Source organism: Perca fluviatilis, chromosome 17 (genome assembly GCF_010015445.1).
Source record: "Perca fluviatilis chromosome 17, GENO_Pfluv_1.0, whole genome shotgun sequence".
Taxonomy (NCBI): domain Eukaryota; kingdom Metazoa; phylum Chordata; class Actinopteri; order Perciformes; family Percidae; genus Perca; species Perca fluviatilis.
Genome location: NC_053128.1, coordinates 17,894,542 through 17,922,025, shown reverse-complemented (window position 1 = coordinate 17,922,025; position 27,484 = coordinate 17,894,542). Strand labels below are relative to the sequence as shown.

Sequence of the window (27,484 nt, the reverse complement as noted above, 5' to 3'; positions counted from 1 at the left end):
CTTTTCTTTACACATTATGATTATGTTTTGACAAATGCATTAAAAAGTCAGAAAATAGTGAAAAATGCCTCACAAGTTCCGAGTGCCAAAGGTAACATCTTCATATAAATATAAATCAGAGGAATTTAATTTTCATAAAGTTGTTGGACTTGTGAGAGACAGATTAAAAACAAACAAAGTTGAAGCAGCAGAGGCAAAAAATATTCTGATCAGTGATGTGGTCCATTGGTAATATAAAGATATTGATAATAGCCGCTTTAAGAGAGATAGGGGGCATATGATCAGCTGAAAGATGATAATGGATATGTATATAAAATGTTGTAAAATCACAACTTGCTCATGGCAGTGTGCTCCGGTCCAGCAGGGGGCGCCACTGAGACTTTGCACATGTTTGAATCCAATGGTTTTTATCAGGCTGTTGGAGAAACTCATAGGAGAAACTGGAGTCAACCACCAGCAGTGTGTGCGTGTGTGTGTGTGTATATGTGTGCCATAGGATCAGATATTACCTACAAAACTGTTCGTTTGTCAAGTTAAAATGCATCCAGTCAGAGTGTCGATCCCGTCGTTTCGTTCAGAAAACAACTCGATCGAGAAAGGATACACGGTAAGCTGCTTAATAATAACCTCTGTCTGTCTGTGTCGTCCGCTCTGCACTGCTGTCATCACTTTTTTCATTTTTACTCAGATGTTACTTCTGTACCCCTGAAATAATAAACCAGCGTCCGTTTAACATCCCGCAGCGTAAATGTCGCTGTTATGTCTATATTTGATGTCTGTTTGGTTACCCGGCGGTTCAGGTGCCTGAATTCACCTTGTTTTTATACATGTCAGTGTTTAAATCATTTAGCTTATCTAGAGAGCAAAAGCATACATTGTGACAATACGGAGAAAAAAGTTAATTGTAGTTAATATAACGTGTCGTTTGTTTCGGCAAGACTTCGTGTCTAATTGGAGCCACTGGGCGTAAGACAACCCAACCAGGATCCCCAGCTGTCTGACATACATGTATGACATCATTTCATATGGGACAGGGACATATGGGATAGGGATATATTAAGTGTTAATGCACCCTTTAAACTTCTTTCCCAGAAATTTCGAATTGCAACGAGACAAAAAAGAAGACTAGTCACAATCAAAGCAGCAGAGTCTGAGATATACTGACTTTTAGTCCTTGTTAGGTCAACCTCCAAAAATATTGGAGCCTACATTTCCCATAATGCATTCACTAGCCTTTTAGTTAGCCCCCCAAAGTTAGGCCCCCCTGCCTTTCAAACTCCATGCATCCAGATTTCAATGCATGGAGATGCATGGTCAATAAATTAGTCCAGTTCCAATACCTCACCTCTACTGCCCTGATCCCAGTGCTCTCTTTTTCTATTTATATTATTATTATATTAATCAAATAATTTAACTCCTGACAAGAAAGCAAATAACTGTATTTCCCAAAATGTCAAACTATTCCTTTAAATTCTGTATTCCTTACATATGTACTGAGACTGCTGTCATCACTCTCTTTGGGACATTTTTCACCTTTTTTGCTGTTTTTTTCACCATGAAGACCCCATGTTATTGCTTTCATGTACTCTAATTGAAACGTCTCTGAGTTGTTCCAGGATTTGTTAATAATTCTTGATTGTTTTGGATCTCTGTGCTCTGGAGTACAGAATTGCAGTAACAACACAGCCATAATTTTCTCATTTACATAATGCCGGCAAGAACAACAATTTTTCAGGAAGAATCCAGCTGAGTGAGGGAAGTAAAAGTCTGTTTAGGGATGTTAAGAGTAATTCTGACACATCACTTTTTTACATTTTTTTTACAGCAGCCAGATGTTTCCTCTTGGTAACTAGCTGACATAGACTGTAACTGACAGCTCAGTAGTCAGCAGTCAGTCAGTCAGTCAGTCACACACCATGCACTGGGAGGGGCCATATCTGGCTGATGGGCTCTGTTGATAAATCATGATTCCCTCAAACAACTCAACAACAGAATTCACCCTTTTTGCCAAAAGTGGTACTAACTTTTTTCTTTCTTTTTTTTCAGGTCTTTAGAATTGACGTGCTGATGAATGGCAGACAACATGCTGTTGAGAAACGCTACAGTGAATTCCACGCTTTGCATAAAATGGTGAGCTTCTGTGCCATCCCAAAATTTCTGATCATTTATTGGTATTTACAGAGTCCTCCTTTCTTACGATTTAGTGTTTGAGTCCTTAACCTTAGCCTTTAATAAGAGAACATCTTATGATTTTTACATACTAACCACCACGTTTAATGATTTTTACCACTGATAATTGAGTTGCAATATAACATTTTAATATATGTGCCGTATTGCATAATGTGCTAAAAAGGATTAGTCAGTTAATCTTTTAGTCAAATTAATGAAAATGTATTGGGAGACATTTTAATAATTGATTATAATTTTAAGTAATTTATAAAATGAAAATGCCAGACATTTGTAGGTTGCTCTTTCCTCAATGTGAGTTTTTCTTATATCACTAATAACTGGATCCTATATTGTTGTTTTTTGTTGGGTATTCTGTCAAATAATTCAATTGTAAGATGACACTTTGGGCTCTATGGACTTCCAACTTCAATGTCTGAGATTTTAGAGGGTAATCAAAAACATACAATAGATACAACCTTATTTATGTAAGCCCATTTCATACAAAAAGATGCAATACAGTTTTGTGTGTGTGTGTGTGTGTGTGTGTGTGTGTGTGTGTGTGTGTGTGTGTGTGTGTGTGTGTGTGTGTGTGTGTGTGTGTGTGTGTGTGTGTGTGTGTGTGTGTGTGTGTGTGTGTGTGTGTGTGTGTGTGTGTGTAATAAATAAATAAATGTGTAATAAAGTGTTGGCATGCTCAAGAAATCACAGCAGAAAATACATAAATGATTAATGTGCTCCCTTGTGGTTAGCCACGTTCACCATACCAGTTTGTTTGAGGTTGTAGCTTTACAGATGAGTTTCCCTTGCTGTCTTGCTCAATAGTTTACGTTTTGTTTGTATGGACGTCTGCTTTTTGTACAGGCCTTTTTCCACTGAAAACACTTTGACACGTCACAGTATTAAAAGCACAAATGTATATAATCAAAATAATTATGGCTTAATTTCATTCAGCGGCTTCAGTTTCGGGGTCCTGGTATTGTGCATGCTGTCTCACTGTAACACTTGAATAGAGCAGTGCCATCGTCAGTGTTATTAGTAACACCTGCGCTTTTCCTACTATAACAAGTCAAAATGTCTGCTGTGAAAAATGCACACACACGCCGGGTTATTCATGATTTTAGTAGTAGTGTAATTTGTGTTAACTGCTAATAAGCAAAGTTTAGGATTATAAAACGCTACGTGTTAGCCTTTAGTTCAAAGCACCGCTGTGCCTCAGTACAGCTTCACAGAGCTGCTAGCATGGCTGTGGACCCTTGTTTGACATGCTTTGTAATGATGTTTTTTAAATCCCTGCAGCTAAAGAAGAGCATAAAGCCACCTGAGATCCCTTCCAAACATGTTAGAAACTGGGTCCCCAAAGTCCTGGAGCAGAGGAGGCAAGGTCTGGAGCTCTACTTGCAGGTACTGTTACACACCTTCACTCCACCTGCTGAAATTAAAGAAACAAAACATTTCTTTATGTATATGAAGTAGGTGTGTAAGAAAAAATCGATACACTTGAGTATCGCGATATTTTATTTAGCAATACTGTATCAATTTTCAAAAAAGCAATATCGATTTTTTTCCCACACCCAAACTGGCAGTTTGATTTTCTGTGTACTGAATTGTTTACCTAAAGTAAACTCTTTGACTTTTATGAACATCATGTCTTTTTTTAAATATTAGTTTTTCTAAAATTATACTCAATATCCCAATATAATGCCTTACGCACAGTATCGAAATATATTGCAATATATTGAATCGTGACCCATGTATCGTGACCCATGTATCGTGATACGCATCGCCAGATTTTTGCCAATACACAGCCCTAATATGAAGTCAGTATCGTGAACGCAGCCTGTCTTTCCTTTACCAAAGACAGATGTTAATTCAAAGTAAACACAAAACTACAGGATGGGAGATTAACCAAAAAGGTCATGCAGGTCACTTCAGTTGTGTACCGCTGCTTCATGTGCACATTGCAATTTGCTTTTGTTTTGTCTGTTTTGTCAGACTATAATTATGGAAAATGGAGTTCTTCCAAAGATATTCCTGGATTTCCTAAATATCCGCCATTTTCCTTCAGTGCCAAAAACAGAAAGCTGTGGGTGAGTTGAAACTCTATGAAATAAGACACATTTTGTGGCATTTTTTGTTTTTGCATGAGAGTTTGTTGCCAGGCTACTAGAAGGCTTTGTGGCATATTGGCATAACTTTTATTTTTCTTCTCTAAGGTCCTTTGATACAGAATCAGAGGAATCAAGGTGAGTCGTTTTGTTGCAACTACTATATAAAACGGCAGGTTTGTGAACTTCACCCAGCATGTCAGTGACACCACCTACGTTTCTTCATCCTGTTAATTTATATTCATCATGTTACCGCCCACAAACCCTCTGACTTCTCCTTTTTGGATTCTTCTCAGTAAACTTTCACACCAGCCTGTCTTACTGTTTCTGAGAGACCCCTACCTGCTGCCATCTGCTCACGGTGAGTTCAAGCTACTTACGCCTAATATTGTTATATCCTGTACTTAATTGTCCTAATAGCATAGTTGAAAAGATAAATTATTCATGGTAAATTAACTATAAAAAATATTGTACACATCTTTTCAGCAAAAAGTGGGCATGAACTTCTTACTCATCATCCCTTTTATTTGAAAAACTTTCTTCTTTCCTTTCAGATGCATTTTCAAATGTTGTGATTGAGGGTGTAGTACATGGAGTTTTCTACCCAGATCTTCAACCAAGGTAGAGCTGCAGAGCCGAATCTGAGGGCATGTCAATACAAATGGATGTGTCATGTTTTCACACCATTTTAGGTGTGCATCTGGAAGGATGTGACATGTTAAGATACACTGAGCCTCATTTAGATTTTCCAAATCATAAAACAAAAATCCATTATTTTCTTCTCTCGATAAATCACTGGCACTACACCGTATGTTGTTCTAAAAATAAGCAATATTGACCCATATTTCAATGGATTTGAATCCTAAGAAAATAATTTAAGCACAACAACTTTTGTCAGCTATCAAATTGAATTATATGTGAAACAGTTTTGCACGTTAATGTAGATGTTTTGAGGCATTTTAATCAAAATAATAAAGACTAAAACTATTCTTTTAAGATTAAAGCAAATACATAATATTTTCCTTCTTTCTTAAGAAAGTAATGAGTGGAATTAATTTTTTAGCTTTTAGTAAGTAAATACCAGAAGTTGAAACCCTGGGGAACCAGAAAGGAAATGCTGATGCCAGCTGGACTGAAGGTTAGGTTGCCATAAACAGAGGAGGCCTGTAAGGACAAAGCACAGGGCTGGAGTGGAGAGCTGGATCATGGCCTGCTAACAGGGAGGTGCCCCTCCCTTTGTAGCACCAGTACTGTGGTTTCAGAATTTTTTTCTGAGCTGACAAATTGAGCCATCTGAGGGAGAGCAGTGAGACAGCGTATAGACAGAGTGTATTTGTGCATTCTGGTGGAGTTGACAGCTATGTGCCACATGTTAGGGTGGAATTGGATTTGAGTTGTGATGTGGATCTCTTTTACTGAGCATCAGATGTTCGTGAAGGAGTACTGTAGTGTTTACAGTGGTGCTACTGAGCTCTGTGGGGCTACCAGAAGAGCAGTTCAGTTTGGTGAGGTGATGAGCATTAGGTTTTGGGCACAAAGCCTATTTGAAATGAAACCACGACAGACAGAAATAGGTGGCACAACATGTGTGCGAGGAATGATGCATTAAGCTTGAGGCGGGTGTCATCGGAGTTGTAGGAAACAGATGTCGACAGAGCAATTAAAAGAGCACCACTGATTTAACATTTGCACTCCTACTGCATTGTCGAACTTATGAAAAAGCAGGGCAAAGCAAAGTGACATCAGTTAAGGCAAATTATTAGATTTAGCTTTTTTAAAGGCTTTATACAACTTTTTCACATATGCTGTAGTAGTCCCAAGACCTGTAAACCTCAAAAACATGTACTAGGTTCTCCAGTCAGTGCCCTTGATCAAGGCACTGGCTCAGATCTGGAGTTGGTCCCCGGGCGCTGTGATTGGCTGCCCACTGCTCCCTTGAGGGATGGGTTAAATGCAGAGAATGAATTTCACTACATGTATGTGTATGTAACAATAAAGTACCTTTACCTTACCTTACCTTACCTTAAACAGACTTTGTATGTCAAATAGGTGGAGTTCCCCTTTGAGAGAGGATGAGAGAGAGGGTACATCTCCATTTCTTAATTATCTCTCCTTGCTTCCTTCGCTTGCATTTCAAAAGATGTTCAGTGAAAGATGCAATGATGAGATATGAGCTGATATCAGAAGAATAAGCCTGTTTTAACCAATCACAGGGTTTAATTTGTGTGTTGATGTCCCACAGGACATGCAAAATATTGTTAACCAAAATCTATTATAATCATTTACTGACTAGAGCTGACACAAGCCTGTTCCTGTTATATTGTCCCAAAAACTGGCTACAGGCTCTGCACACACACACACGTTTGGTAGCTGTCGTGGAAGTAGATTTTCACACCATTTTCATATGAAAATGAGGATCATGTTTAATTTGCGCACACAAGTTGGAAAGGCTTCTGATAACACTTGCTAAAGGCCAGTGTCTAACACTAATAACAGTCATGTTAAGTGTAATGTTGAATTTACACATAATATAGGTCAGTTTTTCAATTGTGGTGATTAGAGGTATAGTCAGTCACCCATCATGTAAAGGGAAGTGTGATATTTTTTTAATTTTTTTAAAAGACTTACAACCAGTAAAACACTGTGCAATATGAAATAAAATACAGATAGTCTTTATATTGTAAAGTACAAACCATCTCCTGTTGTTAACACTTGTCACTTTTTGGGCAGTAATTGATCTGACCAGTTTTCTTACGTGACTGGACCTCCTCTTATGCACAGTGACAACTACATATATTTATATGGAATCAAATGAATCCTGAGCAATTAACCTCAACTAAACAGATTATGATTTTATGTTTTAACAAAGTAAATCATTTCATAGAGATCCATCTGGTAGATTTATATGTATTTAGATTGTGCAACATTGTACTGTTTGTGCTCTGTGAAAAGTGTCATTTACGTGCCATAATGTCAACCTACAGTGAACACTGGAATTCTACTGTAGCACTTTAAGATGGGCGATTTGTAAAATACTGACACCAATAAAATTCATTGTTTCCACAAACCTTGTATGTCATATGATTTTTAATTAAAATAACATCAACTGTATTGACACAAGCTCTTTATTAGAAAAGTGACTAGAAAAGGCTGTTTGACAAACTGACAATTTTGTTTGTCAGTTTTTATCACATTATAGGGTTAACATAAAAGATCAGAAACATATGTAGATGTACTCAAAACAGTAAATTGAGTATAAAAACTGAGTATATTTTTTGCTTGTTATGAAATCGGGCCCAAATTATTGAAATTTGAGTTGGGCAAGAAACCAACAGGAGGAGCTATAGCCCAACCTAATCCTGTTCATGTCAGTATGTTCGCTAAAATTTGTCCTCTTAAAACCATTCAGTAATTAATAATAACTGTATTAGTAATAATTGTCAATATGTTGTCAATGTCTTGATATTCTTTTTGGTCATGTCACCCAGCCATAACTGCAATTATAAAATTCTTAAGCAAAACTAAACACACAGGAAAATGTAGTCTTGCACAGCAAAGCAGTGCATATCTGTTAACATTCAGCATTCTAGTTTTGCTGCAGCTATAACGCAAACATGTCCTCTGCATAAATTCTGATCTGTAAACAAATGCTATAACTAAATACTGGCTTTACATTTAAAAATAAATCTGAAACTCAGAATATTTCAGAATCATAGAAAATTTAAAATCCCTTGATTTCTGGACAGCAATGTCCCAGTAACAGTCCAGTAGTAACAATGTGTGATCCAGCAATTCAACACAGCATCTTTGGCCCCAAAGACAGCTTTAAAGTTCTCCATGACCAACTTCATCTTTCAGCCGTTCGTCCTGGTTGGCTTCTGCCTGAGGTTCTTTCATGTTGGCGAAGGCAACTTCTCTTGTCAGCTGTTCGAGAGAAGGGAGACCCACCACCAGGTTTCTCATGGCAATGGCAGTCATCAAGAATCTAAAAGCAAAGGGGACAAAGTTAATGAAATACATTCAGGGAATAATTTAGTTTTTGTTTTTACAGTTTCTGTGTAAATACAACAAAACGTGGCATGTTGCTGTGCTGTTAGAAGACGACACTCACCCCCTCCGTATCGTATAGTACTTCTTCACTGCAAACCGCTCCAGTCGCTCTAGTGCGCCGGCCTCCCTGCGCTTCTTCACCTCCTTCATGCGACGTTGCCTCTTCAGGAACAGCTGCACAATCGGGTCAGTGGCGTTTAACTCTGACCCTTCATCGTCTGCAGTGATAAGAGGCTGCAGCTCAGGAGGAAGGGGCTCGGTTTCTGTGGAAAGAGACCGTCCAGTCAGCATCATCTGATGAATTTCTTTTGAGCTCTTGAGCAAAACTTTTACATTTGGATAAAAAAGGGAGAATGTTCTCACAGGGTCCGAGCTGTTGTGATCTTTGAGATTATATTTTTTATAGTTTAGATTTTAAAAAATAGCTGATGTTTACTACACATTTCTAATAATGTTTGCATTGATGCCTATTTTTTCATACAATATTGCATTATTAAACTATATTCATGGTGTTAAGTGCCTGACATTTACCTGTCCCATTGCGTACACGCTCCTGAAGCTCAAACAGCTTTGTGAAGTTCTCCTGTAATGCTGCTTCTGTGGTGTTGACGTAGATGTACATGTAGCAAGACGGGTCTTCAGACACTGTGTACACCTTATGGTAAGCCCCAGCAGGTACCTAAACACATACACATTATGGCAAATGCTTTTGTGTCGAGGTTTAACAAATAATGGTAATGTTAACGGTGAGGTTAGCGTGTCGCTGCTGTACCTTTATCTGCTCACCAGGCTGAAGAGTGAAGTTCTTCTTCTCCTCCACGATCTCAATGTTCACTTTGCCCTGCAATACACTGATGCTGGTGTTGCCCAGGTCTTGACTTACAAAGTTTTCTAAGTGAAGACCTAAAAGGTAACATACTTTTAGTTATCACAAAGGCAGCCTGTAGCACCAAGAATTAATGAGGGTAAACATAACTACAAACAAAAATACACTTCCAAATAAAAGATGGAACAAAGAGAGATTGGTAACCTGGGAAATCAGCGATAAAGACGATCTCAGTCTGATTGTCCAAACTTCCCTCAATCTCCTGGAACTTGGTCCTCCATGGGGAGAGGTCCACCAGTAGAGGCATCAACCATGTGTTTGGTCGGAAAGGTGACCAATCAGCCTTCACAACGTCCACACGGGGATCAAAGATCCTTAGAGAAAAGGCCAGACCAAATTTAAAACACTATATAATTTTTTAGAACATTATTAATTGGATACACCTGAAGTAATTACATTAATAGCATATTTCTCTCAAGCAAAAGGCTCTAATACCTTTGCTGAAAGCGTTCATTGATGGACACCCAGATGTCAAAGTAGATTTCAGGATCAGAGATATTATAGCGGGGCAGGAATTGATTGAGGCATGTGGCATACTGCTTTAGCATGTCTCCGTGGTCTTTCCAGCGACGGCTTTGTGTGAAAACCTTCAGTACACAAAGTCAACATTCAAAACATGCAAAACTTCATTTGCTATCTAACCTTAAAAGCATTTTATCATGACATGACTGATGGGCCCAATTTACCTTGCTTTGCATTGTAACTCTTGTGCATAGATCCTCATCGTGATCGTCTATGCTGCACTGATATACCATTAAGACAAACTGTACTGCTCACATACTTTGTGTGTTTTCCTTGGAACTCACCCCTGGGTTCAGATATCCAATTTCCCCAGTTTTTCCATCTTTGTAAGTGATCTTAACATGCTGATGGCTGCGGGAGTGAACCATCATGTCCCATGAGTAGCCGTACAAGCCATTGGTCCAGTTGTTGTAACCCTGCAGAAAAACGAAATATTAGGACAAATTTCGCCCTTTCACCAGTTTTTTTTTAATAAAGTTGTATATAAACCAGAACTTTAAATTCATAAAGAACCAAGAGAAAAACACAGCGTTGCTATCAGAGACTGGATGATGATGATCTACTTCAGGGCTTTAACCCTTCTTCTGACAGCACCAGTCTGAGCTGTTGTTTGCTCTGGATCAATGACTGTTGACTCTGATTGAGCAACTATCAGTGACTCAGAGAGGGTTTAGAAGGCTATAGCTGACAGCAAAGTACAATCGTATTAACCAGAATGTCTCTGTGTAAAAAGTGCTGGAAGAACATTAAGCAAAAATTTACTAGTTGGCTCTTTAGATCAAGTCAGCTGTAAAAGTCTTTTAGGATTTTAAATGTTAAAAAAAAGACAGGATAGACAGACGTACCTGTGTGATGAAGTGAGAGTAAGGCAGGAAGAACTGTTCAATTATGTAGAGAATAGTAAAAATGGCTCCCAGCTTGTGCTTTAGTCTCAGTTTGGAAGCTTTGGCGACAGGCGGGGTCACCTGGCGTTCGGTACTGGTGCTTTGGATCTCATTGTAAACACAGGAAGTACTGGGCTGAGGGTCTGGCGAGGTGAGTGGCAGGACTGCCCTGAGGAATTCTGGGAAACGAGCGAAGAATTTTCTTGGCCAGTCAGCGTAGCAGAAGAGGGGACTGGTGGCCAGCATTGTGTAGGAAAACATCCCTGTGGAAGATTAACATTCTCATTCTCATAAGACCATCAATTAAATGGAGGTCAAATCATACCTCACAAATTAAAGGCATAATTAAAAGTATCCATGGCAACAAGAAATATGTTTTTAATGAAGACTCACCAATGCTGAAAAGCTGAGAGTTCATGCAGTGGAAGTAGGAGACAAAGAAAAATCCATAAGGTCGTGTGGCATCAAAAAACAGCAGGTAGCCGGCGGTCAGATCAAGAACAAGACCGCCTCCATGCACCACCAGCAGATTTACTAACTCCACGGGGAGAATGACTCTGACAAAATAATGTGTGGTACAGCAAGATCAGAGTGGGAGTACTGAGATACAACATTCAGTGATTGAAGGATTAAATATTTTTGGACTGAGCTGCTAAATAATACCTACTTGAAAGGATCAAATAGCCAATGATGAGCAAGGTATGACATTGAGTATCCCTCCACCCAATCAGCATCCAACTTTTTGATTCCAGCGATGAAGTATACAATAAATATCTTTGAGGAACAAAAAAACATTGACATCATTAGATGTGCCCAAGCCATATTCATGAATACTTCAAGTTGAAAACTATACAGAATTAGCTATTAAAGGTCACTGGTGCACAAACCTGTGTCCTCAACAAGGTGTAATTCCATAGAGGCACGTGGGCATTTCTTATAGAAGGCCGCCGCAATCCATCGATTGACCTACAAGTAAGACACAGGCATTAAAGTGATCCTCTGTTGAGCTCACACATATAGACGTGCCAGAAATTGCACACAGACAGAGCTGTAAACATCATTTCACCAGTATCTGTTGCCGTCCATGAGTGTGAGCTGAAACCCAATGAGGCCATACAGGTACGAGTGATTGTTCCAGGTTGTTTTGTCCAGAAAGAAGATGTACCAGTACGTCGAGATGAACATGAGGCAGGAGAGACGGTAGAAACAGCCAAGCATGATGCCCAAGGCGCCTCCAATGAAAAACATAAATACAACTTCAGTTAATAATACAAAACAGTTGTTAATAATAGTTAGCCTGTTTCTAAACGTAAATATCTTAACTAGTCCACGGGGAGTCCTACTCTGCCAGTGAAAACAGTTGTATAATGTCGTCTGTGGCTCTTGGAGAAAATGGAGGTGTGGAGTTTGACAGATGTGGGTAATGGATGTATTAGATGTGGGCATTGGTCTACCGTTCAACCAAAAGATGCTATATAGTGTTGCTGTTGCATTATATAGTAGTTTAAAGCGTGACCCATACTACATACTCTTGCAAGTCCCTCAACTTTATTGCAGTGCAATACTAAATTAGCTGGAGACAGTTGTACAAAATTCTATAAAACAATTATTGCCACAAATATAGAGAATCAGTAGGAATAATTGACATCGTAACATGTACAATCATATGCTTTGGATATGAACAAACAATGCTTATTTGTGTTATGTTCAATGTTTATTTTGTCTGAGATAATTATTGCCACTTTTTTACATTTCATGCATTATAATGTATGTTGTTTTATGTAAATAATCTACGTTATAAGAAAAATATCCTATACAAATGAAGTACGTACCAAATACAAAACAAACTATAACTGTACCTAGAATATTTTAACAGATGGTTTTAATGTTGGAAAATGTTGCATTCTTGCTACAGTGAATGCCACATTTGCATTAGTTATCACAATCTTTGAAAGACTCAAACAAAATGTTGCATGAGTTAGTCAGCTTGGAGGAAAAATAAAAGTGGAAAATTGCAGGTTGGGTAAATGTGCTTTCATCTTCACCAGACAGCCACCCCACAGAGACTGTCTCCTATAAAAAGCTTGCATCCGCTTAAAAAGGATGGAGTCCCCTTTCCTCACCAAGCCACAGTAAACACTGAGGTGTGGGCTTTTCAACCTGTAATATTTTGAACACAAGCTTCTAAGATAAAAAAATGGAGTGTGACCCACCAAAGAACATTACTACATACACCAGATACATCCAATCCAGCGGCAGCGGCTGTAAGACATTGAAGAGGGGAAAGCGGCACACAGGGGCACCATCCAGGTACTTAAAGTCCAGGTGACTGAGGCCACGTTCCTGTGTGATGTCGATAACCATCAGCAAACCTGCATGAAAGACACAAGATGATGTTGGAAAGGCACAAGTGTTTTAGTATCTTCTAGGAACAATCTCAACTCTGTTGCAGAACCACTTAAACCCAGCAGCAGGCAGTCTAGTGTGATGAAATGGCATGTTAACTTACCAAACAAGCAGCGGAAGATGCCCAGGGATGCAGGGTCAGTGGGACGGTTCAGGAGGGTCACCAGGCTGTGCCAGGAGGTCAGGTCCTCCTTCCTGAACCCAAAGACTTTCTCCATCTTACTTTTGGTCTGTGGTGTTTCTTTTTTAGGAGCTGCATCCTTCTTTGCAATTTGTTCCTCTCCAGCACTGCTCACAAGAGCACCTAGAGGTTTAACAGGCCCATAAACGTGATACGGTAGTATTTATTATGACTAAGAGCAATATATATATATTGCGTTTAGTCAACTGAGTTATTGTGCTTTATTTAGAAAACATGGAAATCCTAGCATGATATGACGCTCAGCGCTTATTTATACACCAAACATGACTAAAGTTTAGATTAGTTACATGCTGATCCATCTAGTTACTACATTAGCTAAACAACACACCGTCACTGCTAACAACAAAGCTCACCTGCAGTTGCGTCTCTCGCCTCCATGCTACAAAATGATCAGAATAAAACAGATTTGGGTTGGGGACAGGGGGTCAGAAAATTCCTGTCTCTGCTCTCCCTGTCCCAGCTGGAAGTTTACTGCCTGGTCACGTCTATGAAACGGACAAGTTACGTGTCACAGTCCCATACACACGGGCGAGTCAGAGTCAGAGTCAGGGCCAGGGTAAGGAGAGAGAGAGAGAGAGAGAGAGAGAGAGAGAGAGAGAGAGAGAGAGAGAGAGAGAGAGAGAGAGAGAGAGAGAGAGAGAGAGAGAGAGATAGGGGAGAGGAGGAGGTTCCATAGGGAGGTTCCTTCGGGAGGAATGTTGTGAAAGAAATGCTCTTCGTTATTATAAGTTGTGTGAAAGGTCTATTGGCTGATTTTTCCAATGACCACGCCTTCTCATGGAGCATATACGTCATATCCTGCATCCGGCAGATTCCTCACGGTGGTTCTCTACCATACTGTCTATGTTCTCTACCTTATATAAATGTCAATGTTCTCTACAGATACAATATTTGTGCATCTGCATATACCAGTTAAGGTTATATGATAAATAATCCAAGCTACAGTAGTAAAAAAAGAAAAGAAAAGTAAAACAAACAAGGGAAATCATTTTTTAGATCATAAAAATATGAAACAAAAACATAGAATATACATAAAAAACAACATTTCTCATTATTTTAAGCTGCTGTCATGACTAGAATACCACAGGATACCACTGGAGGGCAGTCATGTGTTGTATATTATCTGTTTGCCAGCTTTTAGTTTTGGAGTAATACTGTTAGGGATTTACTCACATTATTAAAGACAGGTGGCAATGTCAGGGTTCTTGATGTTAAATGCTATTTACTCTGCAGCTAAAAGAGAAAGAGGGGAGTAAAGGGCAACTCTGTTTAATGCCTTGTTTTGAGTTAAACATAGATGAGATACCACTTTATAAAACAACTAAAGTGTGTCTATGTTCACAGAACAAAATTACTATTACCTTACTTTCTCTTTAGAGTAGTACGACCCAAAGAAAACGTACATGTTTCTAAAATACAGTTATTCACCCTGCACAAAATCCCTGCTGTCACATAAATCCTTAATAAGTTTTATATAATTGATTGACAAAGCCATTTTGTATATTTTCATTTCATTTTCATTTATTTGTTTATTTGACAGGTACAGGGCGTATTAATCAACAGCAAAGTAAGTGTAAATGAGTGAATGAGTTAATTTCCATCGGTTGTCCTTGGGCAGTTTTAAATGGCAACCTAAAAAAATTAAATACAATAAAATTACTTACTACAGTCAGCACGTAAAAGCAACATACACAGACCAACATTCAGACAGGCATAATGCACAACAATAAGTAACAAACACAACACATCAGATAAAGACAGCAAGCAAAAAAACAGACAATCTGCAGGCAGGCAGCAAAAGTCAGCAGGCAACCAGTAGTCTGTATACATTATCAATAATACATTATCGATATGTTCGTATTGAATAAGGTTTTTGGAGGCTGATTAAGTGCAGAATCTTTTCCAAGTTTAGGTATTCCCTCTTTCACAGTGGCAGGAGGAGCAATGTTTTTCATAATTTCTTTATGGGTTTGGAAGGTGGCCCCCTCTGTGGAATTTTAATTGTCTGTAGAAACTGGTAATTTATTTTGGACATTGCAGATGGCTGTAGACTAAACACTTTATCCAACTTAGGTATTAGTTTAGCCTCCATTCAGTGCGGTCTTAGTCTACTTGGGTGGGTTATTCAGATGTGAGTGGGAAAGGGTGTGAGAGGTTAGTCTGAATGGGCAAAACAAGAAAGACCTTTGTGCACTGGTTGCCTTGGATGCATTCACGCAGACAACCCAGGTGTACATAACAAAACCTTTCAACATCACAGGGAAGCTTGTTGTTGTTTCAGGCACATCAGAGGGTTTTCATTAGTAGATATTAAAGACTGTGTTTAGCACTAATTATAGGGGAAATAGAGACAAATCTCTGAGCTTAGTTAGGATGTATGTGCTTAGTTTATAAGCAGTTTTTAACTTGAGAAACTGAGTTCCTGCAAGAAACTTTCTTGCAGGAATTTCTTCATTTAAACCCATGTAAATAATCACACATTATTCATTAATTATTGGAAACATTCTATACTTTTTCTTTATTCGGGTCTCTTGCAAAGAAGATCCTGATCTCAGTGAGACAACCTGATTAAATAAAGGATATACCTACACAGTATTTTACCTATAATTGGTGACAAATTACATAGTAATTTCCTCCTTGAAATTGTAAGTATTAGTTATAGGCTATTTGTGTAATGTATAATACAATGAAAGCTGTTTTTATCCTCTTAATTCAGCCACTAGAAAGCATAAGTTGACATTTTCTGGACATAAACAAATTCTGGACATAAATGATTAAATCACCATTTGCCTCTCAAAAGTTCCAATGCAGTCTTATTTAAAGTCTGCATTAGGCAAAGGCACCTGAATTAAAATATAACACTAAACACTGTTGATTTGGCATTGCCCTATGGACTCAAAAAGAACCGGACAGACTGGTCAGAAGAGTTAATCTCGTCTAATGTGTATAATTGGTCATCAAGTTTTCATGTTTTTTTATTTTACGGGATGATTAATATCTGGTGATGTTAAGGTATGGGTGCTGTGGAAACTAATTATTCAATTAAACAAAATTAGACATATGCAAACAAATAGATAGATGTATATACTGTCTATGGATTTGATCATAGACTGTAAAGATTTGACGGACGTTTTCCATGTCCGTCCGTCTCAGGCAAGTGGCGCCGTTGAGCAGAGCAGCCACTTGTGACGTAGAAGGCTACGACAACCAGCAAAAGAAGAAGAATAACAAAAGCAGCCACAGATTTTCAGGGCAGTACACACAACCCCTTCTGGGTTAACATTTACTCTTATTTAGAAGAAGAAAAAATGTAAGTTAACTGGAACCAAAGAGGGATTTGCGGTCTGGAGGCTTGTGTGATGTAGCAGCTTGTCAGAAGCAACGCTGTTATTGTTTTCAGACCTGTTTTCGTTTGTGAATCCCGGCAGCTAAGCTAGCTCTGAGGTTAGCTCCTCTTCAACTGGCTAGTCAACGTCTGACAGAATTTCTGACCTGAGATAGTCAGCCCGTGTTTACCGTCCAAATTAACCCTACACATCTCCCTTAGCCTGCTCGGTGCTACTCATCAGGTAAGTGAGCTCAGTCGTTACTTTTGTTTAGACATTCTGTACATCTGGTTTGCTGCAGGAGGGAGCACTTTGATCAGACTCTGTTTGACAAGTGTAGCTAGCTAATACAACTTAATTCAGGTGTTGTTTTGTTGTGCACTCAGACTCAAAAATACCAGCACATGTAAATCTCTAGGCCTTTTGGGCTAAATTTATACCTTTCTTTTAATTAGATAGGTAGATTATGAAAGCCCCACATTAACTAACAAATTAGTTTTAATGTCTTTTGCTTTGTTTTTGAACATATAACTAGATAATGGCAATTTTGATTGATTGGTTATATTTCAATGTTAATTTTACCAAGTACATATAATCCTACACTGTATTTGATGTGCTTATAGTTTTGAGATGATTAATGGTACATTTAAAATACCACCACACATGTTTGAGATATTAGCAAAATGTGGAATAGAATCTCACAAGGCAGTGAAATAAGTCAATGCAATTGCATCGTTGAATTGTAATGCAGCTTTTAGGAAAAGTGAATGTGCTTAAAATGAATTGTCAGTTTGTCTATCAACAGATAATTATTCAGCAACAATTTTGATAATCTATCATTCAAGTCATTTATCAAACAAAAATGCTTGTTTCAGCTTCACAAACGTGTGAATTTGCGGTTCTTTTCAGCTGTTGGTTGGACAAAACAAGCAATTGAAAGATGTCACCGTGGGTCTGTGAATTTATAATGGCCATTTTTCATAATCTTCTGACATTTTATTGTAGACTATACAGTCAATTAATTGAAAAATGAATCAACAGATTAATCAGGAGTTCATTTTTTGTAGTTGAAACCCTAAGGAAAAGTAACAAAAAACTCTACAAGCTATATCACGATACTGCAAAAGCCAAAGTCCCTAAAAATATCTTCTCTAATGATTTTAATATTATATTTACCTATGCAGCTCTGTTGCAATGCTAAAATACAGTACAGTTGACATTTATTACTTGACTGCTGACTTTTACTGTTATTTTTGACAAATGTTTTATTTGTGTTACATCTCTTTGGAAGTGTAGAGATGGGAAGTCTGGGCAGTAGGTTCCAGTCCCCCTCTCAGGGACCAGAGGAGGCTGCAGAGGGCACAAATAACAGCCACAAGCATGGATGTGAGTGTCAGAAGAGGAAACGAAATGCCCCGTGTGACTGTGACAGTGAACAAGAGGAGGACGATGCCATACTGGATACACCTCGCAGGCATGGCTGATTTAAAGCAATCAATTCAGTGTCAATTATATTTAACTCATCAATATTTTTAAATGTGTTTTTGTCTCTTCTCTGTTGTTTGTGTTTTCCAAACTTGAACAGGAAGAAATTGAAAAGCACATCACGATACATTTATCAGACTTTGTTTCTGAATGGGGAGAACAGTGACATTTGCATCTGTGCTCTGGGACAGGAGTGGAACCTCCACAAAGTGTACCTGTGTCAGGTAAAACATCAATACAAAAACACCACAAAGATAATCGGTGATAGATTTTTTTCATGTGCGTTATCATTGTCTTTAATACTCTTTCTTTTTCTTGTTTCTTTCCCTCCTTCTTGCATTTTACAGTCAGGGTATTTCTCCAGCATGTTCAGCGGCTCTTGGAAGGAGTCCAACATGATGGAAATCAATTTGGAGATTCCTGACCAGAACATCGACACTGAAGGTGAGAAGACCTCACAGAAAGCAGCAGTCGACTGTGTTTGTTTCTTAATGTGTTCTACTGATAGAATTGTGTGTGTGTGTGTGTGTGTGTTTGTTTGTTTGTTTGTTTGTTTGTTTGTTTAGCTCTACAAGTCGTATTTGGATCCCTGTATCGGGATGATGTTCTGATCAAGCCCAGCAGAGTTGTCAGTATTCTTGCAGCTGCTTGTATGCTACAGCTGGTCAGTACATTGAATGACGTCAGCTATTGTCTCATATGTAAAATTACAATCTTGATTTTGTACATGCAGTCATATGATACAAAATCTAATCAAGTCTCATGGTTTGTTGTTTACAGGATGGTTTGATCCAGCAGTGTGGAGAGACCATGAAGGAAAATATCAGTGCGAAGACCGTGTGTGGCTACTATGCTTGTGCCAGCATCTATGGCTTGGATTTAGTCATGAAAAAGTCAGATTTTAATTATTTCAAATGACAGTTATTATTAAAAGGCCAAACAGTATTTTATGCTGTGTACAAATGTCGCACTTTATAATGTGTCGGTGCTTCTCCTTTTGCAGGTGTCTTGAGTGGCTTCTGAACAACCTGATGACCCACCAAAATGTCGACCTGATGAAAGAACTTGGGTATGTGTGCTCAGCTCACAGTTCTTTTGTTTTCATTGTCTGCCCTATATCCTTTCTTTAGGTGTCAGTGTAACTTTTCTGATAATGAAGGTATCAAGTATAGTTTTATATCGCCATGGACCTCATGATTACAATGTGCTGCTTAATTAAAATGGTCTCACATTAGTGCTGTGACCTTTTTTAATGAGGTCAATTCAATTGCTGTGTTTCAAACCGTGGTGTAAAAAATATTGTCTGGGATCATACTCACCATTTGTCTCTGGCCTGCATTTACAGGGCAGAGGTGATGGAGCAGCTCATTCAGTCCTCTGACCTGTTTGTCATGCAGGTGGAGATGGATGTATACACTGCTCTGAAAAAAGTATGTGAAAATGTATATACTTTAATAACTCTGAGATACACTCACTGTATCATGAGACCTGTTTTCTAAGAGCTCTCTTTGTAATCTCTCTCTGCAGTGGATGTTTCTGCAGCTCAACACGTCATGGGACGGCCCAATTAAGCAGCTTCTGGCTGATGCTGATGCGTGGCTTTGCAAACGCAGGACAGGTACTGTAAGGCCATATCTTATAAAAAATAGTGATCTTCATATGCATTTTTCTTCAGTGGTAGCCTCACACACATGTTGGACTCTAATTCCAATTGACTTTGTTCTCCAGACTTGTGTGAGAAAGAGCCCTTCTTGAACACAGAGGAGGGCGAACCTTTCCGTTCAGTGTTCAAATACGTTCGTCTCCAGTATATTATCAATGATCTCGCATCTGCACGCATTCTGGAGAGAGACAATATTTTGCCCCCTGGTAAGATGTATTTCAGTCTGACCTAATTTAATCATAAATGTGCTTCTTCTATGCTCCGGAAAAATGTATTTCATTATCTAGTATTGAACCTGTAAAGTGGTTTTGAATAAAGTGAAGGATTTTATTTTAAATCAGTTTTATGGGCTTTCTCGTTACTTGATTGGTTATACTAGGAACAATAAGCCCAGTTATGTAGACCTATATTCTATTTCCATCTATGTAATAAATTCAGTTGTTTAATTTCATTGTAAGTGGTATAAAGAATTAGACTTAGAGTTATTATCGTTCATCCTAACATTTTCATGTCTAGGAAATGTCTTTTCCATGTGTTGATGCACTGTTAACATTTTCTATTAAAATGTATTCCAGATTGGTTAACGACGGTGTACAAAAACCAGTGGTTCGCTATGCTCCGGACAGAATTTGACAATGATAATGGGTGAGAACCTGCGACTGAACTATTGTGATGCTGTCACCTGTATTTTTCAGCTGCTGTCTCGTCTTTATAAAACCACAAACTGTATGCATAAAAATATGATTTTAATGCTGCTGCGATGACAAAGGCACCTGTCTGTCATTAGTCCCCAGGAAGCCAACAAAGACGAGTTTGAGCTGAGCAGTATGAGGTGCGGCAGGAAACTGACTAAAGATGGAGATGTGAGTCGGACAGTCTCGCTGCTACAGGAACTTTTGCTCCTGTATAACGGATTATGTTAAATTATTACAGAACAAAAAACTATTTTTTTCCCCTCTCTTCAGTACTGCTGGCGGTGGACAGGCTTTAACTTTGGTTTTGATCTGCTGGTGACCTACACAAACCGTTTCATAGTCTTCAAAAGAAATACTCTGAGTCAGCCATGTGGGGGCGCTGTGAGTCTGCAACCTCGAAGGCATCTGGCATTCCGGTGTGTATTGCAACCAACCTTTGAATATTTTTCTGAATGTTGTGTACAGGTGTGTCTATATCATGGACTTTAATAAGCAAACTAAGATGAGGATTTTCAGTTGAAGTTGATACAAATTACAGGTATAATCTGAAAAAAAGAAGAGTCACAATTTTTTGGTTTGTTTGTGATATAGCATTTGTTAAAGTTGCTTTACATCCACAATAATGCATTGTAAGTGACATTGTAAATTGGGGATCCGTATTGGAGTTCAACTGCAACAGAATTGGTAACTGTTTACTAATTTACTGTGCACATATTTCATCTTAATTTAAAATGATGAGTTGTTGTTATACACTTCTCTAATGATTAAGAAACCATCAATTGAATGTAATTTGTATTTTGTTATTCTTGTTATAGCATTCTGATCGTATTAACTGAAATTGCAATAGAAAGCTACTCTGGAAATCCAGAGTTTTTGCAAGAGCACAATTTGAATTTGCTCAGTGAGTCACTCTGGCATTGAGTAACGATGCTCATTAACTATGCCCTTGTAGCCGAGCTGCTCCAATCACATCGGTGTATCTGATATAGGCGGGCCAGAAGCGAGCTAAACCGATGACGACAGTTTAATCTAAAGGTTAGCTCTGCTGGTAGCTACGCATATGGGGCTCTGGATACGTCACCCCGTGTATTGTTGTGATTGGTCGTAGTGTTATCCAATTGCGTGCAGTGAGATTTTCAAACGCATGCTTGGTGCCGCCCCTCGAGTTGGGCCATTTTCATTACTCACTGCCAGACCCTTAATCTTTCGGATTTGGGTCTGGATTTCCAGGCTAATAGAAAGCATGCTATCCATTCAAAATAACAGCCACATTTTTACAACTGAGCTTATTTGATTGTCATGCATTGAAACTGGGTGTTTGATGTTTGTCGACATTTTGGGAAATACATTCACTTTCTTCCCAAGAGTTAGATGTTATCCCTGGACGTAGCCAGGCTAGCTGTTTTCCCCTGTTAGAAGTCTTTATGCTAAGCTATGTTAGCCAGCTACTGGTGGTAGTTTCATATTTATCTTACCCATATGTGAGTGGTATCAATCTTCTCATCTAACTCGCGGGAAGAAAGCAAATAAGTGTGTTTCCCAAAATGTCAAATAATTTAATTTTCAAACGATGTGTATGTGTCTGCAGCTTTAATTTTGGAAAGTATTTTACCTGCCTTTAACCATTTTTATTTGTTCAGGTTACGTCTTGCCTCCTTTGATAGCCGTGGAAAGCTGGTCTGCAGTCGCTCAACAGGTTACCAGCTTCTCACTCTCGAGAAAGACCAGGTCAGTGAGTGCTGTTAACCTGTAGATATAGATGGCTCAATTGCCGTGTCATTCATTACCTTGTATAAGATGCTGTTCTTGACTTGCCTAATATTTCTCTTTTCCTTCCAATGACTCAGGAGTATGTGGTGATGAACCTTGACAGCCGGTTGTTAACATTCCCCCTCTACGTGTGCTGTAACTTCCTGTATACGTCGCCTCACTCTGACTCCCGTCCAGATTCCTCAGAACAAGAAAGCACTGCTCGCAGCGTGTCTTGATGCCTGTTGAGCAGCCATTAACTGCTACTATTCCTCTGGGAAAGCTGAGACACTGACACAAGCTTGTACGTACAATCCACCGCCACATTTAACATCACTTTGACATTGGACATACCATCTGCATGCTACGTAACACAGTGAGGTGTTTAGGGGAAATGTTTTGTATCTGTGTATCCAGTGTTTTTGGCACAGTCAGAATTAGCTACACATACATTGGGTTTACAGTGTAACAGAGACAGTGGCCAGGAGAGATTAGGCCACCTTTTGTCTTCAAAGCAGCTTCAAACTGTGGACCTCTGCCATGAACTGTCTGCACTGGGATGTTGGACCATTTCTCAAGGTGGAAAACCCCCAGGTCATTTATATTAATGGAACCACTCTGGAATTCATTTATCAGTGTGTATGGGGGCATTATCATCCTTGAATATGGGAACACCATGAGGGAACAGCTCCAGAGGGACCTTTATTGACTTTTATGGTGATGTGGTGAGAGGTGTGGCCCTGCACTCTACTGATGGGCGCGCTCAAAAACTCACCTGTCTTTTGTACTGATTTAAATTAACGGCTCTGTGCAGCAAGCACACAAAATACCATTCATACCAACAGTGTCCTAAACAATCAAGACACATATTTCACATGACTTGGGGCTACTGATACTGTACAATCTCTGCCAACACTTACCACATACCACCTTCACTCCATGTAAGCGCCCTTGCCCCAATGGAGCGCAGCTGATGACAACAGGCATCACTTTTGAATTGCAAAAAATGAACTGATAGATGCCGTAAAAGCAGCAGTTTCAGTCTGTGTTGTAACACTCTTTAACCCCTGCAGGTCCACCTCACTCAGTCTTAATCTAGTCTACACCAGAGCAGCTTCTGTTTTTCAGATTGGAAAGGTCACCACCTCTTCAGTAAACTGAAGGAAACCGCATCACTACTCCAAGATTATACACAGTATCAAGAATCCTTTGTACTTTGTAAATAACATTTACCGCAATATTCACATTATAAAACATTGCATACATGTGATAAAAGTAATGTCACGAAGCCCAAGTAGCCATGCTTATGTTACACACCTCTATATAAACCTGCATCGTGAGGTCAATAATCCAGATTAAACCAATAATCTTTATTCATGAGACCTGAGCCTCAATTACACAGTTTACACTTGGACGTACAATCCTTGATACCAGCTTTCTGATGTTCACAGCATAATGTGCAAACTCCAAACAAACAGAAATGTTGACTGACTACAGATTTTGTGACATTCTGCAGTGTTTACCAGCTACACTGTCAAATCTCCATTTACTGTTGTTACTGGAATCCACTGATCCTGTTTTGCAGTGCAGTTTGTCCCTTGACACATTAAGTACCTTTGCAGTTATGTTGTTGTACACGTTTGTACTATTGATTAGGCAGTTTTGTAAATCTGTTACCTCATGCTGTTTTGAAAACCTGTAAAGCAGACATGTACTGCCAACACATTCTCAGTATGACTCGCCTGTATAGCTGTAACTGTCATAAAGTTTAAGGTGTTTTTTTATTTTTATTTATTTTATGACTTCATTTGTATTTGTATGGATTTATTTTTGCAAAAGAAAATACAATTTTCGACAGCCAATAAAACTGCCCATTCACATGGGCTATGGTGCTATCACACAATCCTTTCTTTCTCCAACTAGGTCTTTACTACAGCTGATCATTTATTCATGTATTTATGCTTCTGTAGATATTCAACAGTTCTTTCCACTATGCTGAATCCTGATTTCCTACATAGTGATGTTCATTGGAACCCATTTACGCAAAGTCATGATGCCATGTTGAACATACTTACAGCAACATATTTGACAGAGCTGTCCAGCAATAATGTAAGTGATTTATTTACCACTTATTGTGATAAGTATTTCTTTATCGCATACATGTATAATTTACAATTATTATCAACAACCAGTCCTACACAACATATTCTCTGCAAAATGATCCAGATTCAGGTTGATCTCCTCTGTTCAGTTGGAGCAACAGCAGATCTTTATCAGGAATGAAAAAGCTTGGATAAAAACTAGCAGGTTTTAGGCTCGGCACACATTAGAAAAAATTTCTTACAGTCAACATACCTGCTGTCTGACAATTGAGCATTAAGACGTTTCCAAAAGATGTAAACTAAAGAAGCAGCGAGAGAGAGACCCCTGTCTGTATTTTCTGTCTGAACTTTTGTTTTCAGTTGGCTTCTCTGCAGAGTGTTCTGGTCCCTGAAGTAAAGTTTGAATTCATTTAATTTCCCTTTCTACATGTTTTGGGTAAAACAAATCCAGGATACAGAAGAGCTTTCTTTCTAACAATGTAAGTTTGGAGAGGATGCTTTTATCAGGACTCCAGCCTCTTAGTCAGTTACTTATTCTACATCTATATTGTAAAGGACCAAAAACAAGAATTTAGTCTTGAGAGTTCTGCCAGAGACTATCTCACATCCCAGTAAGTGGCAAACAGTTGGCTTAATTATTCTTTTTATATTCAGAAATAATGCCATGGTTTCCTCAATATTACAGATTTCATTACATATTACAAATTTCTATATAAACAACATATTTGGACAAAATAAATAGGTTGTAGGGTTTACATCAGATCTACAGTGTGTTTACTGCTTCTTGTAATTGTTGCTGCATAATGTTCTCCTGCTGGTACTCATACTGCCACCTTAGTGTTGCCTTATTTGTACCACAATCTGTCATTAAAAAAAAAGAAAAGCATCACCATTGTCTTGCCTTAATACTTGCAAGCAGAGTTCATGTCGTTTTCATGGAAGTAATGCAGTCCAAAAACAGGTACATCTACAGTACTTTTAATTCAGATATATAAACATATCTTACCATGTCAGGTCAGACAATCAGAACAACTCAACAATAAAATGACGAGGGACAAGAGTGTTTACACAGGAAAGAACCTTTAGAAATTAAATATGGCTGGAAGAATTGAACATAAAATACATTCAAAACTTCATGCAGGAATAGATGCACGTGGATCATGTTCATTGGGTGATGTACTTTTTGCATGTTTAAGTTGGCAACTTGTTCATACACAATGACGCGACACCAGATGCATCATTTCTTTCTCGTTGCAGATAAGATCTAACGAAACTTTCAGCTCCCAGTCTCCAGGGAGGTTACTGTTTGTTAATTACACGTAGTACAATAACAAAATCTCACAGTGAGCTGTTTTAAATCTCCACACCAACATTCAGAGTCACAGCCTCTAAAACCTGTCAAAGCTCTTCATGCTCTGCATCACATCCCATTCTAAAAACTTTACTCTCCACCCTTTCATGGTGTTCCAGCCCTCTACTCTTCAGTTCTTACTGGTCAAACTGGCTGAGTTGACTGACCCTGCGCTTCTGTATGCGTAATGATGACCTCAGGCTGAGTCTTAGGACGGACTACAGTCATCCATCCCGCTCCTTACTGCTGTATAGAGTCCAAATTCTCTTTAAGTCTTCGAGTCATACTGGGGAGCAGGTTCACATGGTCGTCCACACAACTACCCACACAACTGTCCATCAGTGATCGAACAGCTGGCTCCTTTGCACCCGAGTCGAAAAGATCCTTCGCTTTATCATTGCAGTGCATCGTGCATCTGGTCAGACGGTCCTGAGGGGTCAAAGAGGAGAGATGGTTTTAGACTGAGTCAAAACTGACAAGAGAAAAGTCCCAGTAGGCATTTTTAGAGATTTGCAGGTGAAAATGCAACTAAGCATTTAGGCCTAAATTGGGCTGGAAGGTTTTTTAAATGTTGCATCTTAACTATAGGTGGAAGTTAAGGCTTGTCATTTTTAACAATTTAAGGAATACATGCAAATGCTATAGGAATATCTATATTTATATCCCCTATAGGGGATATAAAACAAATGCAATAAAATGTTAGATCAAATATGTAAAATACAGGAAAAATAAAATGCAACATATTGTGGCAGGTTTTTATTAGAAATGCCACACTGAAATATAACCTTTTGTCATTGAAGGCACGCTGGGACACCTGTTACCTAAAGACTTCAAACAAACGTTCACTTTTAAAAATGCCACACACTCAAATGTCCCCTCACCTGAAACTTCTCTAGCTCTGAAGTGACCAGTCCCTGAGCTTTGGCCAGAGGAGTGTGACACCTCTCGATGCACTGGTGCACCACAGACATGGAGTCTGTGGAGCGATCACAGCAGTCTGCACTGCACCTGAACATGCGACCCTGCAGCAAGAACACACAGTTGAGACATGTTATGCATGAATACATGTGCTGTACAGATCAGACAAACCAACGGAACTGTTACTGCATGCCCAGTTCATGTTTCAAAGGCAAGACACTTACCTGCATCACACGGATGTGGTCCCTCTCCAGGCTTTGGACCATTTCTTCCACCTCATTTTGCACGCGTGCCTGATGTGCCGCTGCCATCTCTGTTTGTCCTACTCACTCCGTAAAGTCTTAACAAATATTTAAGATTCAGCTTTAGCACCTAAACCAGACCGGAGTGACGCGATGTATTCGCGGCGTCCACGGCAAGTTCCTGTAGGCTACTTTACAATTTGACGATAACTAAGGTCACCTCCATTCAAGCATGCTTCAAGATGAGTAGACGATCGCGCCACTTCCGCTTTACTTCCGCAATCTGTTTTAGAAAAAAAATAAACCCTCTTCCGTTGTGTGACTTCAAAAAAATGTTTTTGATCTTCTCAGTATTTACTTACATTTTCGTGAGAAATCACAGAAGAGAGATGACAGCTACCGCGTAGCTCCAAACCTCATGCACACACATGTAAACTGCACAGATCAAAAGTATCCTAACTGGATTTAAAATATGATTCTACATTGTTTCATAGTATATTTACATTTCTTTTAAATGATATGTCAACATGTATCTTTTGAAAGGTTATAGTATGAACCGTGATGAGGCTCAAATCAACCTTCATTGTAAAAACGTTGCACCTTTCCATTGCAGTCCATCTAGAGACAACTGTCCACATTTATCTCCGTTTTTTATTATCTCGAGTTAAGAGTTCACGGCCTTTATTGTGGAACACGAACGTAGCTAAACGTGCCCGGAAGTGTGTCTGA

General features: G+C 38.9%; 5 protein-coding genes across 7 annotated transcripts in view; 3 read left to right on the top strand and 2 right to left on the bottom strand.

Moving 5' to 3' along the window:
* Nucleotides 1–402: 402 nt before the first annotated feature.
* Nucleotides 403–7,341, top strand: snx24 (sorting nexin 24). The gene is made up of 7 exons (XM_039779995.1): nt 403–607; nt 2,047–2,130; nt 3,466–3,570; nt 4,162–4,256; nt 4,383–4,412; nt 4,571–4,635; nt 4,829–7,341. Exons 1-7 carry the CDS (start codon nt 539–541, stop codon nt 4,897–4,899), a joined length of 519 nt encoding a protein of 172 aa, XP_039635929.1. The 5' UTR covers nt 403–538; the 3' UTR covers nt 4,900–7,341.
* A 2-nt stretch (nt 7,342–7,343) lies between these two features.
* On the bottom strand, nt 7,344–13,982 carry ggcx (gamma-glutamyl carboxylase). The gene is made up of 15 exons (XM_039779994.1): nt 13,578–13,982; nt 13,126–13,326; nt 12,830–12,988; nt 11,683–11,848; nt 11,504–11,582; nt 11,284–11,390; nt 11,010–11,173; nt 10,578–10,879; nt 10,017–10,148; nt 9,646–9,797; nt 9,355–9,524; nt 9,097–9,227; nt 8,856–9,003; nt 8,386–8,587; nt 7,344–8,259 (listed from the first exon to the last, which is right to left on the bottom strand). Exons 1-15 carry the CDS (start codon nt 13,600–13,602, stop codon nt 8,100–8,102), a joined length of 2,298 nt encoding a protein of 765 aa, XP_039635928.1. The 5' UTR covers nt 13,603–13,982; the 3' UTR covers nt 7,344–8,099.
* Nucleotides 13,983–16,412: 2,430 nt separating this feature from the next.
* On the top strand, nt 16,413–24,045 carry gmcl1 (germ cell-less, spermatogenesis associated). Of its 3 annotated transcripts, XM_039779954.1 has the most exons (16): nt 16,413–16,793; nt 17,460–17,502; nt 17,847–18,024; nt 18,136–18,259; nt 18,383–18,479; nt 18,602–18,699; nt 18,816–18,928; nt 19,039–19,104; nt 19,381–19,465; nt 19,563–19,653; nt 19,764–19,904; nt 20,274–20,343; nt 20,486–20,561; nt 20,664–20,809; nt 22,034–22,121; nt 22,241–22,381. In XM_039779954.1, the coding sequence occupies exons 3-16, from the start codon at nt 17,849–17,851 to the stop codon at nt 22,379–22,381; spliced, it is 1,512 nt and encodes a 503-aa protein (XP_039635888.1). In that variant the 5' UTR covers nt 16,413–16,793; nt 17,460–17,502; nt 17,847–17,848. The 3 variants fall into 3 exon arrangements, with proteins under 3 accessions (XP_039635888.1, XP_039635887.1, XP_039635886.1); XM_039779953.1 differs by lacking the exon at nt 17,460–17,502; XM_039779952.1 differs by lacking the exon at nt 17,460–17,502 and having other exon boundaries at nt 16,414–16,793; nt 17,842–18,024; nt 22,241–24,045.
* A 1,161-nt stretch (nt 24,046–25,206) lies between these two features.
* Nucleotides 25,207–27,037, bottom strand: fam136a (family with sequence similarity 136 member A). Its single transcript, XM_039779955.1, has 3 exons — nt 26,738–27,037; nt 26,477–26,617; nt 25,207–26,024 (listed from the first exon to the last, which is right to left on the bottom strand). Exons 1-3 carry the CDS (start codon nt 26,822–26,824, stop codon nt 25,836–25,838), a joined length of 417 nt encoding a protein of 138 aa, XP_039635889.1. The 5' UTR covers nt 26,825–27,037; the 3' UTR covers nt 25,207–25,835.
* A 436-nt stretch (nt 27,038–27,473) lies between these two features.
* The window catches only part of pcyox1 (prenylcysteine oxidase 1), a 6,399-nt gene continuing 6,388 nt past the window's right edge, over nt 27,474–27,484 (top strand). Inside the window, exon 1 of the mRNA XM_039779951.1 lies at nt 27,474–27,484. This exon is cut by the window's right edge and continues 235 nt beyond it. The gene's annotated coding sequence lies outside the window, so the exon portion shown is untranslated.